Below are 18,045 nucleotides of genomic sequence, written 5' to 3'. Positions count from 1 at the left end.
ATCTACTCTCAAGGTGACACCTAAAAGTAAGGACTAGAAGCGTAAGGTTGCCATCAACCTGGGCTCCCAAATAATTTCTTGGAACTGACACCTCCTCCACACTAACACTGAGTTGGACTTGGACAAAAAGAAGTAAACTTCCTGTGCTGGGCCACTATATATGGGCCTATTTGTTACGCATCGTGTTACCTCAATAACTATCCCTGATTTCTTTTTTGTTTCCAATTTATTTATTTTTTACTTCAGCATATTATGAGGGTACAAATGTTTAGGTTACATATATTGCCTCTGCCCCACCCGAGTCAGAGCTTCAAGCCTGTCCATCCTCCACATCCCTGACTTCTTGAAACATAATTTTCTTCTGCTTCCATGACACCGATGTCCCCACTCCTTCTTCTGTCTCTCTGACCATTCTTTAGTCTCTTTAAACTGCTCCCAACCCTTAAACTGGGGACTTTTCCTGAGCCCTCTCATCTTTCCTCTTCTCACTTTATATTTTTTTCTGGAATGGTCTCCTTCTTCCCTATGGCTTCACCTACCATCAATCTGTTAATGGTGGTCCCCAAATCTATCTTCATTCCATACTCCCAAACTCACCAGCTTCCTCCCTGAAAACTTGCTCCTTGTGTGTTCTCTTTACTCAATTCCCCAATCTTCCAACTTTAGGGTCAAGTTTAACTCCTCCTTTTCTCCAACCCTCCATCCCTACTCAGCTGCTAAGCCCTTTTGGTCACACATCAGAAATGCCCCACACAATGCTTCCTCCGCCTCTCAGTCCCTCCATCTCTACTTCTACTGCCTTAGTTCAGAGCTGGGCACTTCGTCCTCTCTGCAACAAGTCTCCAAATGTCTCACGACTGCCTGTTTCTCTAGCCTGTTCACCAGACCTTGGTCAGAATTAAAGAACAAACATGCACACACGCACACGCGCATGTGCACTCTCTCTCTCTCTCTCTCTCTCTCTCACCCCCTCTCACCTGACCATTAAAGACTTCCCCTGGGTCTCTGTTGTCATTCTAAATAATAATGATGGCTATTACTTAAGGAGTGCTTTCTATGGTGCCAGGTACTGTGCTAAATGCTTAATAAAATAAATTTAGCATTTACCTCCTCTATTTCCATGGGCAATTGCTGATGGGGGCACTGATATCTTCATTTTACAAATAAAAATTCACTAACATAGTGTAAGTCGCTTGCTTGATCACAAAGTTATTGAGTAGTGGAGCTCAAATTCAAATACTGTTCATTCTGACCCCACGGCCTCTGGGCTTAACCAAAACCATGTCCAAGTTACACTAAACTTGTTAGCACATCACATGAGCCCCTTTGGAATCCAGCCCAAACCAACTTCTTCAATCTTCATCTCTGCTTCTTAAATTCTAGAAATCAGACCCATTGAGCTTTGTTACTGTCCCTCAAATGCTTTGCCCTCCCAACAGCTAAGTAAAGACCTGCCCAATACGGTGCTCAGCATGAGGCTGATGCTCAGAATATTTCTCCTCCCTCCTTCCTCTCCTTTGTGAATCTTACTCATGTGTATGCTGTCTCTTCTGCCTATAATTCTCTTTCTCCCTTCTATGCCAGCATGCTCTAAATCAGTTTTCAAAAGCCAATTAAAATATTTCCTCCTCCCCTGTCAAGCCTTCTGGACTGCTCTGGGAAGAGGTCATTTTTTGCACCTCTCTGTTCCTATAGCATGCCTTTAATCCCTCCAGCCCCTCATATTGCAATAAATCTGCTTATAAGTTTGTCTCCTATTATTCATCTATTGTAAACTCACTAGAGTCAGAGGATATCTTATTCAACTCTTTTTCTACAGCCCCTTATGTATATAATGAGTCCTCAAAATCTAATTATTGAATGAATAGTCCGTGAATGAATGACATAGCACTTTTCATAAATACTCTCATTTTTTAATTAGCTTTCCTGAAGTCTAATTTTAGACCCTGCTATTATTTTACATAATTTAAAGGGGAATGAAGAACTAAGCATTCCAAAAGTCACTGAAAAACAGTTTAGAGCTGTGCTAATCAATACAGTAGCCACTAGTCATGTGGCTGTCGAGCATTTGAACTATGGCTAGTGTGACTCGATATGTGCTGTAAATATAAAATAAAGGATTTCAAAATTTTAATTTTGTAAAAAGAACGTGAAATATTTCATTAATAGCTTTTTATATTTACTATATACTAAAATATTTTGGCCATATTGCATTAAATAAAATATATTATTAATATTAATTATTAATTAATTTCCCTCATTTCTTCTTGCTTTTCTAATGTGACTACTAGAAAATTTTAAAATTACTACATGGCTTGCATTGTATTTCAGTTGGAGAGAGTTGGTTTAGAGTTTCTAATTTTATGAGGGTATTCAGTATGGTGTGGGCAGGAAAACACTGGCATAAGAGTCAGGAAACTTGTCTTGCCTTCTCCTCCAAAGTCATATAACTAAGGCAAGAAGTAAGGAAGAAAACAAAGAAGGAATAAGGGAGGGAGAGGGAGACAGAGAAGAGGGAAGAAAGAAAAGAAGTTAGTTCCAATTTAACTAACAAACAGCTCAGTCAGAGTGCTAATGTATCACATGGCTACATATCTGGGGGATAAAAATCATCTTTCAACTTAATACAATAACTAGTCTCTCTTATAGAACAATAATTTTATAACTATTAATCAAACACTGATAAGGGCCTAGCTATGTCTAGGCTTTGATACAGATATATTAAATAATAACTAATATACTAGAACTTTCTAAGGAGGACATTATCTAATAGAATTCAGAATGAGAAAGACTTTACATTTTATTAACCTGATAATATGCCTGATGTGTATTAGATGCCACCTCAAATTCTTACTGAGGAGATTTAGAAAAGAAAGAAAGGGGAGATAAAGCAACAGCAAAAAGAGGAAAGTGGAGGGGAGAGGAGGAAAAGAAAATAGAAAAAGAAAAAAGTTTAGCATCCACACTTTCATTTTATAATGATCATTGAAGTTTCTTTTTATTAGGATACAGATATTTCTACCTTCTTTAGCACCATGGTTCTTAGAGGTCCTCTTGTCTAACTCTCAGTCAATCATTGAACTCTGCTCTGACAACCTCAACAAATCAGTGGAATACAAGGTTTGGAAATTTTAATATTTGCTGAGTTAAATTATCAGTACTGATAAGGTCTATGTTGTAATTATATGCTACAGTTAATTTTTAAATTTCTTGGAAATAGAATTATATAATTGTCATTGCTACTTTAAGTGAGATTCATTTTATAGAAATTATAGTAATATTAGTGGTTTTATTATGCAAATAGAATTTCAGGACAACTTGATTATTATTTAGTAAACATTTCCTATAAAGGTTACTATAATTATAGCATGGTATGGTACCAAAATTTTTGGTCAAAAAATTCAGAGATATATGTTCTTGTCAGCCTGGGCCTTTTTTATTCTGCCTCACCTCAAAATCTTATAACAAAAATGGTCTACCCCACTCGACCCCCAGGTTTTGTTGCAAAATGAAATATTTCATTTTTATATTTTTAATATAAAAAGTAGATAATTCTTTAATGTAATCCAAAGTCACAATGTTCATTTCCATCTCAAATTTAATTCTCTATAATTTTCCTCAGTGTTAACAGAGTAGTTGAGAAGAAAGAAACAAAATCCTGAAGTCATTATTGTAGAATCAAAGCTTGAAAAATAGTTCTTACCATTCCTCCTCTGTTCAACCTCACAGAAGTGTGTTCCAGTGGGAGTGTGAATAAATGCATGGACATGCTTAACTCCATTCTGAAAATTAGGGAAAAAAATGTTTCCAGTAAAATTTCAGCACATGCCATAAAGCCAATTTCTTTAATTAAACTGGGAGCACAAATAAGTAAGATAACCTTTTCAAAACGCTTCCAAGGGACTTCTTCCACGTGGACATGAGCTTGGATGACATGGTTAAAAGACAAAAGGAAATGCTCACAGATATGTAGAGCAAAGTCTTCTATGCTTTTGATCTGTAAAAAGAAACAATGCTAACTATTAGAAATATTCACCCCATTTAAAAATAATTTTTAAATACTGTTAAATAAAATTAATGGGAGGCCATTGTTTTGGACTGAGCTCCTGCAGTAGGACCCAACATACCAGACCAAGCCAAAATGGAGTCACTTGTGAGACATGCCACATAATCAAATTGAGACTTCAAGGAAGCAGACAGATCCCTAAACAGACTAGTTCTTCCTGAAAACAGGAGATTCCAGTCTATCTGAGTCAGCATAATAAGGAAGTCCGCTCTGCTTTAACCCCTACAAGAAAGTAACCTCAAGTAACCTGATGTTGAATGATCTATTTTTTTTCTATTGATCAGTTTCCTTGTTCCACCTTATAAAATCCAGTGTTCAGTCATTGCCCAGTGGGCGCTCTCACTCTCTTTTGTAGAATGGAGGCTGCCCCTAATGGTACATAAAAGCAATTAAATTTATAACTACATTTGTTGTAATTTTGTCTTTTGACAATACTCATGAAGCTCTCTTTCCTGATTAATTGCTTTTTAGAAGGAGAGAAGTACAGAATTAGAAAGAATCTCAAGAGATGAAGGTTCTTATCCCAATTTCTCACTAGAGCTCCTAAGTGAAGTTAATAATCACCATCACTGGGTGAGACCCTCTTGTTTTTACAAGAAACCCATTTTGTAGAAGAGGACGTGTCAGTGGCTGAGCAAAAACTAACTCAATATTCAGATTCTCTTCATGGCAAGCTTAGTCATCACCTATACCAACAACAGCACACCATAATACTCTGGACACTCTATGAGGTTTGCAAATGGGCCTCCCAGTTTCCCAGGGGCCACATCACCTTCCTCACCTTGCATACAATCCTTCTGTTGATCATTCACAGCTCTCTACTCCCATAAATAAATCCCCACTTCCACACAACCCTCCATAGTAATCTCTGGGCAATATTTTATGGCCTAGAACAGTGTACAGATTATTAATGCCTTTGCCTATAATTAAGGTGGACTATTTATATAGGTTTCCCAGCATAGTTCTGTTTTATACCTGTTGTCCCAGAATAATAATTAATAGCATCCTATTTCACTCTGAAAAGTGTCCTGGTTTAGATAAGAAATTATATGGTCACTCTAACTGTAATGAATGAATTTAAATTGTTTTTAAATTGGGGTCCATCCTTCACTTTTCTGCAATCTCTCACACGTATAGGAAATATAATAATCTGTGGTACCTGGCCCTCTTCCATATCATAGTACAGGCCTATTTTCAAATATTTTTTTTAAGAGAGCAAGCAAGTCCTTTTTACATAGCCCTGTACATGTTTGCTGGGCCATTCTGATTAGCAAGAGAAAGGTTCAGGGTGGAAATAGGGCTTGCAGAATTTATATTGTAATTTGTTTATTCATTTAATGCATTATGGGTATGGATTTCATGCAAAAACATAAGAAAAGAAGATTTCCAGTACACATTTCTTGTCTTTTTAGACTTATTGGCAAGTAACAAATTATCTTGAACTGCCCAGGAATAGGATGGTGGCTCTCACACTTAAAGAAACCAGTGGTAGAAGTGTTAAAATATCAATCAGATTTGAGTTCCTCTTGAAAAGTGCTATTAACCACCATATACAGATAGTAAGTGGTAATGGAGTCGAGAAAGTTAGGAAGGCATTAACATTTGGACAAATAAATTTCAAGAGTAAGAAGAAATGTGTCTTATACTCAAGATTTTCTTCTGTAGTAACAACAGAAGAAATGGTATTTTCTTTTACAAATGCACTCCATTCTAAAAGAAAAAATATATGATATGACTCAAAGGAATGCACAGCAAAAATGTGTTAAATTCTATTCTGAAACCTCAGGACCTTGATCTGGCTATGATCCTAATTACAGATAACATGGTAAATTTGTCCAATAAGATTCTCTGCTTAAAAGATTGTGGTGAAATCAGAGCTAAAAAAAAAAACCAAAAAGCAAAGAGGTGGGTTTAAAAAAAAAAAAAAGCATGGCTGGTCGCGGGTGACCCATGCCTGTAATCCTAGCACTCTGGGAGGCTGAGGCAGGAGAATCGCTGGAGGTCACGAGTTCAAGACCAGCCTGAGCAAGAGCAAGACCCCATCTCTACTAAAATTAGAAAAAATTAGCTAGGCAACAAAAATAGAAACAAAAAATTATCTGGACGTCATGGGGAGCGCCTGTAGTCCCAGCTACTGGGGAGGCTAAGCTGAGAGGATTGCTTGAGTTCAGGAGCTTGAGGTTGCTGTGAGCTAGACTGACGCCATGGCACTCTAGCCCGGGCAACAGAGCAAGACTCTGTCTCAAAAAATAAATGAGTAAATAAGTAAATAACTAAATGCAAACTTTTCTGCAATCCTGAACATTTTAAGACAGAAAAGAAAACTTTTAAAATGGCTTAAATATAAAAATAGGTTAAAAGGTAAAGGGAACTTGAAATAAGTAAGTACCACCCCCATGCCATCTTATAGCAAACTCTACATCAAGGTAGGCAGCATCTGAGAAGAATGACACGTACCCCTTTGAATTTTGCCAAGACATGAACTGTGTTCTTGATAGTGTCTGTAGGGATGATGTCTGAATTATCTCCATGCAAATAATCTTTTTTGGAATTCAGAGTAAGTTGCACTGAAGTTGCCACCTCTTTAATGCTGTGGTATTTTCCATCTCGCTGAATACGGAGAACTTTTACCATATCCTTCCCATAGCCAGTTCGGACAAACTCCACCTCATCATTCTGCAATGAAAACATAGTCATCTTATTGAAGAAGGCTACATAAAAGCAAAAAAATCAGTGGCAATTTCTTTAAGCTTTAATTTTATCATACAATTATAAAAGGCGAGATTCAGAGTATTTATGGAAGCAATATCACATTCTACCTTTGAAGAAGAATGGGAACTTGTATAGAAAAAAAAGAGAGTCCCAAGAAGCAAATGAAAACATTTCAGAGTGCTCTAAAGACAGGTAGATGGCTTTCTTGATAATAATGATAAATAATAATAAAAGAACCTCCTGGGTCAAAATTATGCTAACTTGCTCTATTTTATTTAATCCCTGCTAACCTAATCCTGTAACAGCTCTGTGAACCAATTACATTTTACAGAGGGGTAAACTGAGTTTCAAAAAGATTAAGTGATGTGCCCTAGTTCACATGGCTGGTAAAGGACACAGCCAGGATTTGCACTCAAGTCTATCTATTGACTCCAAACTGTAGAGTGGCCACTATGTAAACTGCCTTTCTTCTATAAAATTTCTTGACTATATTGTTAATAACTGGAAATAATTACAGGCACTTTTTAACAGAGAGTGGTATTCTGAAGAAAAATGCCCTGTGATCAATAGAAACAATTTGAAAATTGCCTTTTCTACTTGCTGCCGAGAAGAGTAATTAGCGACAGGACCCAGATTACCTTCAGGAGTGCAGAGCCAGGGCCGTCTGGCTGCAGGGAGAGTTATGCTTTTAGCGAAGAGACGCTTAATGAAATCCTAGTGATTGATTCATTAACTACCCTTGTCTGAAGCTGCAGCTTAGCTAGCGAACATGTCCATCTCCGCAGGTAGAATCCACAGGCTTGTCCCTGGGCTTTACTGGTGTTTGAGAGAAGAGGCAGAAGGAAGGAACAGAGGGACAAAAAAACCTATTTTATTTAGCATGGAATTTGAACACTTAAATGGTAATAAAAGAAGGTGATGAAAGTAAAAGTAAATAAAAAACAGCATGCAGTGAGAGTCTAGTAGGGAGACAAAGAGGGAATCTTACTTGCAAATTGTACTTAGGATGTTCAGATACACCAAGGGCTGCCTAAAACTCTATTTGCATAAAAATCACCAGATCCTCTGAGGGGAATTTAAAACTACTAGCCAACACCAGAAATTATTGCTATTCTTCATTAAAGTAGGGAGTGGGAAGCTGTCTCCAATCTCGGGGCTGGAGCTGGGTGGGTCATTTAAAATGCCCTGGGAGTTGAGGTACCTGGATTCAGTCCTTCCTATGTGGCAGCTTAAGGGAAAACTCATGGAAGGTCTCCTAAAAGCCTCTGGCCCAACCTTTGGAGGACTCATCTTCAAGAAAAGGGTAAATAAGAAAAACCAAAAGAGCAGACTTAGGGATCCTAATAAGAACTGCAATACTGATAGGGAAAGAGAAGTTGTGCGGTTGTTGTAGTACCTTTGTAATCAGACCAGGTCCAAATTCAACCTTGCCACTTATAGCTTTGTGGCTTGAGACAAGTAATTTAATATTTCTGAGCCTCAGTTTCCCTATTTGTGAAAATGGAGTTAAATGCCTCTACCTTGCAGGGCTGCCTTTAAATGTGAAAGGCAGGTACTGGATCCTGGTAGCTAGTGATACACTGAGGTCAACCCCAGCAAGAGTGGCCACGTCAGGCTTGGCTGTGAAAGCGGCAGCAGCAGCAGCAGCAGAGGTAGCAGAGGCGACCTTGGTTAAGGGCACCAGGTTTGGGAGTGGAGAGCACTGCAGGTAGCAGCAGGAGGAAGACTCTGGAGTGTCTTCAGCCACAAGGGATTCTGCCTGCAGGAGGACGCATTGGACTGGCTTGGGGCCCCTGGGTGGTCGGGGCTAGGATCTAGAGCCAAAGGTCTCTGAGATTGTCCATCATCCCCAACATACAGCAGGTCTCAACAAATCACCCCACTCCTGCCACTAAATATCCAAGCTACAGTAGCTTAGCCTGGGAAGGCAAGCGGTAGCTACATGGCATACAGAAAGACTAAATGATAGCCACCCCGTTCACCTCTCCAGCTTCCCATCTGGCCACACCTTATGGCAAACTCTGCTGAGCTAACTGTGGCTGCCCAGCTGCTGTGTGCTTTCTGTCTATGGGCCTTTCAATCTGCTATTTCTTCTTTCCGGAACACTCTTTCCCTTCCTCGCTATCCAAACACCAACCTTTTCACCTGCCTAACTTCTTCTCATCATCCTTCAGGTCTCAGGTGCCACTTCCCCCAGGTAATCTGCCTCGGCTCTTCAAGTCTGGAGTAGGTGCCCCTTTCAGGTGGAAGATGCTTGTCATTGCCTTTTCAGAATCTTTATCAAATTGTATTGCAATTGCCTCTTCGTGTGTCTGAATCATTCAAAAACAGTAAACTATGAAAGCAGGAACAAGCTCAATTGTGGTTACCATGGCAACCCCAGCGCTCAGCACAGTGCCTGGAACATAAATAGGTGCTTAATAAATGTGTCATGAATGAATGGATGGTGCCACCACCACCTCCGCTTCTCGTGTGATGACACAGAATAGTTAATAAAAACACACGAAAGATCTCCATTCCGGAAGAGCCGCTTCAGCTCAGACCCCGATCAGGAAGTTCCTCTTCCTGGGAAAGCAGGGCAAGGAACTTAAGCCCTCTGATCACCGCAGCCTGGAGATCACAGGCACGGCTGGCCAGAGAACAAAGGCCCAGAAGCGCAGGCCTGAGTATAGAGAGTCGGTGATGCAGCACGGAGTGCTCACATTGCTAATAAGACAGAGCCCCGGCGCAGCCCAGCCATCCCAGGCCAGAGATCACACGAGACACACGCGGGCGAGGTCAGCGCTCCCTGGCGGGATCCTGGCTAAGCAGAGCTTGGCACTTGAGTAAAGCCCGAGTAGTCAAGTTTACTGAGCAATGAGTCAGAATAAAAAGGACCTCAGCATCCGAGCCTGGAGCAGGACGGAACAAGTCCCGTGTAGGACACCTACAGAAATCTCTTAGCAGGACTTGACACAACAGATAATGGCCTGGACCAGCACTGAGGCTGTTGTCCCCTAGTTCTGTAGGCGCAGAAATTAGAAGTAGGCGTCAGAATCCCAAAGTGTAAAACGCAGAGTATGGTGCAGACATCTACGTCCAGGATAACCGTCCAGTGAAATACAGAGGTTGCTCTCTTCTGGAGGGTGGGCAGTGGCTGAAATGATGGGCTTTGGGCTTCGGAGTCACGCAGGCCAGGTGGAATCCTTGTTCTGCCACCTATTAGCTCTGCACGGAGGCAAATTTCTCCATCTGTAAAATGAGTATAATAGCAGTGTCCAGCTCTCAGGACTGACGTGAGGATTACATGAGAAAAAAAGCATAAAGCACTTAGAAAAGTGCCTGGCAAATAGTAAGTGTTCAGCTAACGTTAGCTACAATTATCATCAATAAATAACAATTATATATCAAATTTTGTATTAAGGATCCTTCCAGTTATCAACAAATGCCTCGGGTACACACGAATCCAGAGCCGGGGTGGGCAAAACCAAAGGGCTGCTGCTATGAGGAGGCCGACTGCTGCCTCCCCCTCTCCCCCAGGTACCTTGGCCTTATTTAACTTCTCATGATCTCTCACGTCCACACTTCTGGCTGTGCTTCCTCAGGCTTATGTAGCTTGAGGAAACAAAGTTACAAAAGGAAACTCAATTTCCTGGAGTAATACTCTGGACAAAATATCAGCAGGAATAAATCTTTACCTGACTCCCACAAGAAAAATACACGTCTTGGAGTATAAAGGGATAGAGAATAATTACTTCTCCTCAAGTAATGCTGGAGAGCCAGCTCAGGGATTTTAAATGACTCTTATGAATGTCCACTTCTACAACAAGATACTGAGTGTCCTCTTATTTCCAGACCATATTGAAAGTGACAGAGGTCTAGGGGTTCTTAGCCTGGAAACTGTTAACCTCTAGAAGGCCCAGTAGATGCATTTGAGGCAGAACTGTGTACTGCATGAAGTTGTAATTGAAATTTCATGTTTGTGGGGGATGGATTTTACTGGGGAGAGCATTCACAGAATTTCATTAGACTCCAAAAAGGAATGAAAGTTTAAGAACCATTGCTCTGTGTAACTGGGCTCCAAATTGCTGTGGCTGCTTTGGTCAAACTGACTTTGCTATGGTCTAACAACTAGCCACGAGACAGTGAGGGGGAGATGACTTGGTCCTTCTCGGTGTACAGCCATCTGGATACAAGGGACGGCAATGTAAAGGTTAAGGCTCAAGGCTCTGACTGCCTGAGTTTGAATTCTGGCTCCACCACTTGCTGGCCGTGTGGCCCCATGCACGTTACTTAATCTTTTTGTCCTTCCCATTTTGATCTGTAAAATAGGATAATGATTGCACCTATTTCCTATAATTGTTGCGGAGCTGAAAGTAAATGCTTAGAACAGTGACTAGCACATAGTAAGTGTCAGTAAATGTTAGCTATCATTTTCATCTGGCCTGCCAATTTCACCAAAAGCATATTTGATATCAGTTCCATTGCTAAGTAATAGGGAGATAGCTTTGCTTTTCTTTTTGATAAAGAAGACAGCCCCCCATATCAGTGTGCATTGTTTTGTGCTGTAGATGTGCTACTAATAAAACAAATCTCTGTCAATATTAACAATATTTTAAATTAATCCTAGCTGCTTATACACATTGAGAGCAAATCTTTATATAAAGCTAATACTCTTCTCCACCCATATGCCACACTTTCTAGCTCTGTGCATTTAGCCATGCTTTCTTTTAATAACAACATTCATATATTTGTACTTTCATATACCATATACCAAATGAATTTGCCCATTTTCTAGAAAGGACTAAGGCAGAAAGAAGTACATTTCTTTCACCTCACTGCCAGGATTTGACTTCAAGTCTCTGTGATTTTAAACCACCAACCAACACTTTTTCCCTCTATGTAGAATGCCCTTTCCATGTATCATGGCTCATCCTGCATTGAACCTCCCTGATGCCCCCAACAGGAGATAACATCTCTTGCCTTTGAACTCCCAGTGCACTTTAGGTGAACAGTTACTAGCTGTTTTTTTTTGGTTGTTGTTTGTTTTGAGACAGAGTCTCACTCTGTTGCCTGGGCTAGAGTGCTGAGGCATCAGCCTAACTCACAGCAACCTCCAACTCCTGGGCTCAAGCAATCCTCCTGCCTCAGCCTCCCGAGTAGCTGGGACTACAGGCATGCACCACCATGCCTGGCTAATTTTTTCTATATATATTTTTAGTTGTCCAGCTAATTTCTTTCTATTTTTAGTAGGGACGGGTCTCGCTCTTGCTCAGGCTGTTCTCGAACTCCTGAGCTTAAACAATCCGTCTGCCTCGGCCTCCCAGAGTGCTAGGATTACAGGCGTGAGCCACCATACCCAGCCTGAACAGTTACTAGCTGTTGAGGTCACTTTCTTCATTATTCTTATTTGTGTACACGTCTCAGTATTCTCCGTATCAATGTCTTAAAGGCAAGATCACATCATCTTTACATTCATCACAGCACTTGACAGTGCTTTGAAAATTGTCATAAATCATTTGTCCATGGAACAAGCTCCCTCGTTTTGCAGATTACTTCAGAAAATTTAGGTCATTTTTATTTAAGTAGGAAAAACATTGTTTTCAGCACTAAGTCACTCTTACCAATTCAGCTTCAGGTTCATATTTTCTGGTTACAAGATGAGGTGGAGGATTACTACATCAGTCTATATTTTCCTATAAGAACTCTTACAAGGATAAGAAACAAGGTTTGTTTGTATCACTTGTGAGCTCAAATTATTCTCAGAAAATTAAAATCCTTGTGAAACTGCCCATGGGCCTCTATATTATTAAATATTATCAGGAGTAGTAATATTTTGGCACAGTTTCCAACTATTTAACACATTAACTGCCATGTGGGTTGTATTTAACTCTTGCTAATTTTGAGCCCAGGGCCTCGTGAAGCACATGTAACTCACACATCTCTTTTCCTTGGGAGCTGTGTGAACTATTTTTCAAGTTGCATGTAACTCACGCACAGAAAACAATGAAAAATTTTTATTAAATTAGAAAGAATCACTATGTTTTTGAAGTTTTTATTCTACTTTTGAAATAAAACACCATGGCCCCAAGGGAAAAAAATTTTTTTCTAGTATGGCAGTCAAGATGTTAAGCCTCTAACACACATTCATTTTTTACTTTTTATATTTTGTGCAAAACTTCTTCTTTTTAGTGGCTTCTTTTAGCTATGGTTTTATGTTCCTGATTCTAGTATGCCATACTTCAACCACCGAATTTCTCTACTCTGCTGGCAAAGGAAAATACTTTATTTAAGGTTATTGTTGTTTTTAATGTTTGCTTTTTCCAATACTAAAATATGAATTTTGATTTTATATAAGTGTGTATTCACCAAATGTTTGTTCATATATGTAGATTTTAATTACAGAAAAACTATTAGAAAAGTGTTAGGAAAGATAAGGGGAAAGTTTGATAAATTTAAATTTTAAACAACTAGAACTTTCTCTAAAGTCTTAGAATAGCTTCTCTAAGCATCAACTCTACCCTCTATAATAGATAGAAATACAAAAATGCCAGTGATTTAGGACTTATCACACATGTATAAATATCAATTCAGTTGCAGTGTGCCATGGGAGAGGAAAGAATTATTCATGGAGACAGCCTCTCTCTTTGTCTTGGCAATGTGCTGGAGAAGTTCTTCCAATGCTTTGCCAAGGTTTCTCCTTTGCCTGCTATTTTCTTAGGCATTCATGAACAAAAAAATTTCAGAGAAAAATGCTGAACTAATAGGAGAAAAATGAGTGTTCATGTGAACAATTTTAATATCACTTTGGTGGATCTTAATAATACATAATAATGATAAGAACAATAATGGCGAATAACAATCTTAGAGGCAGCTGGTATTTTTTTGGCCGCCTAGGATCTACTAAATGTTAGACAGGAAAACATTGATATCCAGAAGAAAATGTCATGTTTCTTTAACCGGTAGAGTGGCTTGTTATTGCTATCAAGGAGGAGGATTTGCATTATGTTCAAAGGGACACTCTAAAGGAATTTGTCAAGTAGATGTTTCAAAAGCAGTAAAACAATTTGTGTGCATAATTATGGTAGAAAGGGTAGCCTGTTAACTAATAAAGACTCCATTTACAGGTGCTCACTTTCTTCTGCCTATTACCAAGGAAGAAAAATTCATCACTGAAAGCCAGTAGAGATGCTATTATAATTTTCTTGCCAGCCTCTCCATAGCACCAATAGCCTTAGGGCAGGGAATCTGCCTGGGCAGGCTCACAGGAGCTTCTAAGATTGGGAACAGAAAATCCCACAATACAGAATTGATGAGGATCTCCAAACATGCAGTTGGAATAAAATTTTGCTGAAATGCATGCATTGAAAGATGTCTGTTTCCTAATATATAAGTCTTGAAAACAAAAGTGATAGCAGCAACCATTTTTTAAAGGTTTGATATGTGTTGGGAAATTTGCATATATTATTTCCTCTAATCCTTTACAAGCCCTGTGATATAGGTATTATTACCCAACTTTGACAAAGGAAGACACTAAGGTTAGGGAACCTACCAAGGTCACATAGTTACTAGGTGATAGAGATGGTATGAGAGCCCAGTTCACGTACCCCAGATGACATGCTCTTTCCCACTTCACCACAGTCCCTACACTCTGTTAGATGGCTGGCCCCTCTATTCATTCGGGAGAGAAAGGAAGCATTCATTCTGATTCCAACAAAGGAAGGAACTGGCCCTGCTACTGCAGAAACTTGCATTTACATACCATTTTACCACTGTTTACATTTCCACCCACTGGTAACTACATTATCTTTTCTGTTCCTCACAACCACCCTGTGATTTGGTAGAGATAATCCTATTTGAAGATAAACTAGCTCAGAGATGTTAAGTGAGCTGCCCAAAGTCACGCAGCTGCCAGGCAGATCAGTATAGTGGAAAGAGTCCTGCTGAGACTGAAGAGGCACTATACTAGGTAGAACTTAGCCCACACCAAGAGCTACCCCTGCCCAAATCATCCCTTTTTCTAGCATTCATTTTTTTTAAACTACAGGGGATTATGAGCTCAGATGGAGTCTGTGTTTATGATGGGAATGTTTAAGCTGTAAAGCAGCGGGAGAATCAAAGGGTGGTTGCCCTTTGGAGCAGGATGAAAGTTCAGCTTCATGCCTTCAACAACAGGGCACTCATTTGAGTTGAACATTGACTTTTATCTGGATAAAGGCTATTGAAAACATGAGCAATGTGGGCTTATTTGTGGCTATTTAAAATCATATCACCAAAGGACTGTTTTTAGTAAAACCATATCACCAAAGGACTGTTTTTAGTCTCTCTGCAAGGAAAAGGAAATGACTTTGTCATGGAAGAAAAGAAAACAAGGTGAGAAGGACCCAGCATTTAATGAGCATCAGTTATGTGCCGGGAGATGTGCACATAGTCTCTCACTGAATCCTGACAGCACCCCCTGAAAGTAGAAATCATGGCCCCACCATTAGAAAAGAAAGCTGAACCTCACTAAGGTTGAATAATTTGATCAAAGCCACGTGCGTAGTGAGAGGCAGGGCCAGGCATGGAACCCAGGTCTGTCTGGTTCTTTTCACTACACCTAGCTGCCCCCCGTTACTTATAAACATTATGGTAAAATTCTTTCTGGGGTGGAGAAGGGAGGGGAAATTTTTTTAGAATAGAGCATACTGGAGAATACTGGAGTGTAGAGGGCAAGTGGCAAACAGTGAGGCTGACGTGATGAATGGCCTTGAATGCCACCCTCAGGAGTTTGGGTTTTATCCAAGGAAAGGATGTTGTACAGGCTGTATTTTGATTCTGACAATTCCTTTCCTGGTCGGTTACTGGGAATACATGTTTACTGGGCACTGAAGCGGTTAAACATGATGGCAAGGAAATGGTGATCTGCCAAAAACTGTTTTGGCTACGGCTTGGTCCACTTAAACAGAGAAGTACCAATGCCTCAGGGCCTCTGCAAGCTAACTGGCCTCCACTCTGGGTCTGCCCCGCGGCCACCCGACAAGGAACCTGGCGCCAGTGAAGGTCACCAAGCCAGTTACTGACCTGACTTGGCCTATGAGTGGCGAGGCGCCCTCAGGGAAGAAGCTGGGGAACCAAGGAAACCCTAGAGCCCTGTTCCTCAAACTTGCCTGCCGGTAAGATATTCCTGGGACATTTGTTAAAATGCAGATCCCTGGGCCCTATCTCTAGACATCTGGAATTTCCAGAAGAACAGTCTGGAAGTCTGTGTTTTTAACAAGTGGTTAGGATCAGTCAAGGTTGGAAAACTGCTCCAAGGAGGGAAACACGAGTAGGGGGTGCCGTGGGGCTGAAGGTGTGGGATCGGTGGCGTGGATCTGAGTTCGAAAGGGTTATGTAAAGCCTGAGGGCTGGTGACAGTGATTTAGACGCCACTGATGTTGGGGCTAAGTGGAAGTGCAGGTAGAAACTGAATTCGGAAAACGTTGTCCAGTGCATCTGGCCTGTGGGAGCCCCGGGAGATTAAAATGGATTCCCAGAGCCTGTAAAGCAGCCCTTAGCTGGAGGGAGAGATCCTAAAAGGAGTTTCTCAAACTTTAGGAAGCAATGAACCTCTCTTAAAAGAAAGCTAAGTAAGGACACGCCGCAAGTGCTGACATAATTATTTTTATTATAATTTTCTAAAATGTATTCAAATCCACACTAGGTTCAGTTTAAACTCGCTTATAATTTCTCTAAAACAATAAAACTACAATACGAATAAACTTTAAATTAATATTAACAATGTGAATGGTGGTGTTTTGATGAAACTAAACCCTCTCTTGTGGACTGCTACAGTGCAGACTCTTTTGAGTTAACAGTGTATTATTTCGTGTTGTGGGTTAATTCGGTTCCTTCCCTTTCCATATTCAACCCCCTGGGAAATTTTCCTGTAGTTTGCTGATAAGGTCCATGGCCTTCCCATGGTTTAATAAATACTTAATTTACATATTTAAAAATTCTTTCTAATGGGCTTCTACCTACTACATATCCACTTTATTTTTCTGATTAGATTTAACTCATTCAAAATTCCACATAATCCCAAAATAGAAGTCTCTGAAACCCTTCTCATTGCGTCCACACATTCACCTGTGTTTATTTAGCTCCTACTAGGAGACAAGCACTGTGGTATATGCCGGAGATGCAACAAGGCAGACACTGTCCTGCCCTCACAGAGATTATATACAAACTTCTTCTATAAAGAACTAACCAGTTCATATGTTATGCTCTTCAGGCTGTAGGGTCTCTGCTGCAACTACTCAACTCTGTCATTATAGCATGAAAGTAGCTATATATAATACATAAATGAATGGGTCTTGCTGTGTTCCAATAAAACTTTATTTACAAAAATAGGCAGTGGACTAGGTTTGGCCCACAGGAGTTTTCTGACTCCTGCTCTCTAGAGGAAGACTCAGAAAAGTAACCAAGTAATTAGCAACACATTGTGGTAATTACTCTAACTGACAACATACAGTGACCTCTGGGAATGTATTGCAGGGACACCTAAACCAGATTACGGGAGCTCAAGGATGGCTTCCAGGAAGAACTGGCATTCTCAAAGCAACCTGAAGGATAAGAAGGAATCAACCAAGAATAATATTCTAGTTCTCTTCCACCCATTGTACTTATGTTTTCCTTTGACCACATTTCCCATGAATAATTCTTTATTCTACAAATACCTGAGTCATTTGCTTGCCTCATTTCTTTCCATCAAAATAATTCAAGTCCTCTCCCCTTTCTCCCACAAGTACATCAACATTTTCCTTCGGTATGTCAACTTCTGGATTTTACTCAGTCCATCAACAGTCTTGTAAAAGTGTGAACAAAAGTAAAGCTAAACTTTAACAGATAAATGCTATGGTACATAAATCATACTTCAAAAAGCTATTGAAAATAAATTAATAAAGCCAGCAGCCTGACTCTGAGGAGTCTTCACAGGATGACTGAACCTTGGTGAAGCCAGTACAGACCAGGCTCTAAAGAAACCCAACTTTATCTCACTCTCAAAAAATTCTCACAGATAAAGCTTCAAGGAATATGAACTCACAGCCAAAACTCAAGCATGCATATAATAGCAAGGTAACATGAGAAAGAATTGCAGAAATAACAGATAGCAAAGTCTGACCTGCAAATACTTCATATGTTAGAATTAGATACAAAAATGTAAAATAATATAATTTATATTTTCACAGAATAAAGAAGATTGAACACATGAGCAAGAAATGAGACCATAGGAAACACCAAGTAAATTTGGGAAAAAAAAATAGAAC

The 18,045-nt window shown here is 39.9% G+C and overlaps 2 protein-coding genes across 5 annotated transcripts in view; one reads left to right on the top strand and one right to left on the bottom strand.

Moving 5' to 3' along the window:
• LOC123635474 (uricase) overlaps positions 1-18,045 on the bottom strand; it is a 33,927-nt gene that overhangs the window by 14,002 nt on the left and 1,880 nt on the right. The window contains exons 2-5 of one of the 2 annotated variants that reach the window (XM_045547657.1): positions 7,417-7,594; positions 6,524-6,742; positions 3,881-3,997; positions 3,704-3,782 (exon numbers count right to left, since the gene is read on the bottom strand). In XM_045547657.1, the coding sequence (XP_045403613.1) occupies positions 3,704-3,782; positions 3,881-3,997; positions 6,524-6,700 (373 nt within the window). In that variant the 5' untranslated portion in view covers positions 6,701-6,742; positions 7,417-7,594. The remainder of the gene's footprint in view (positions 1-3,703; positions 3,783-3,880; positions 3,998-6,523; positions 6,743-7,416; positions 7,595-18,045) is intronic. The other variant, XM_045547656.1, reaches the window with a different exon arrangement.
• Positions 15,599-18,045, top strand: part of DNASE2B (deoxyribonuclease 2 beta) — a 32,368-nt gene continuing 29,921 nt past the window's right edge. For all 3 annotated transcript variants that reach the window (XM_045547649.1, XM_045547650.1, XM_045547648.1), the window contains exon 1: positions 15,599-15,912. The gene's annotated coding sequence lies outside the window, so the exon portion shown is untranslated. The remainder of the gene's footprint in view (positions 15,913-18,045) is intronic.

This window comes from Lemur catta, chromosome 3 (assembly GCF_020740605.2).
Source record: "Lemur catta isolate mLemCat1 chromosome 3, mLemCat1.pri, whole genome shotgun sequence".
NCBI classification, from domain to species: domain Eukaryota; kingdom Metazoa; phylum Chordata; class Mammalia; order Primates; family Lemuridae; genus Lemur; species Lemur catta.
Note: the sequence above shows the minus strand (reverse complement) of the source record. Positions and strands in the feature narration are given on the sequence as shown.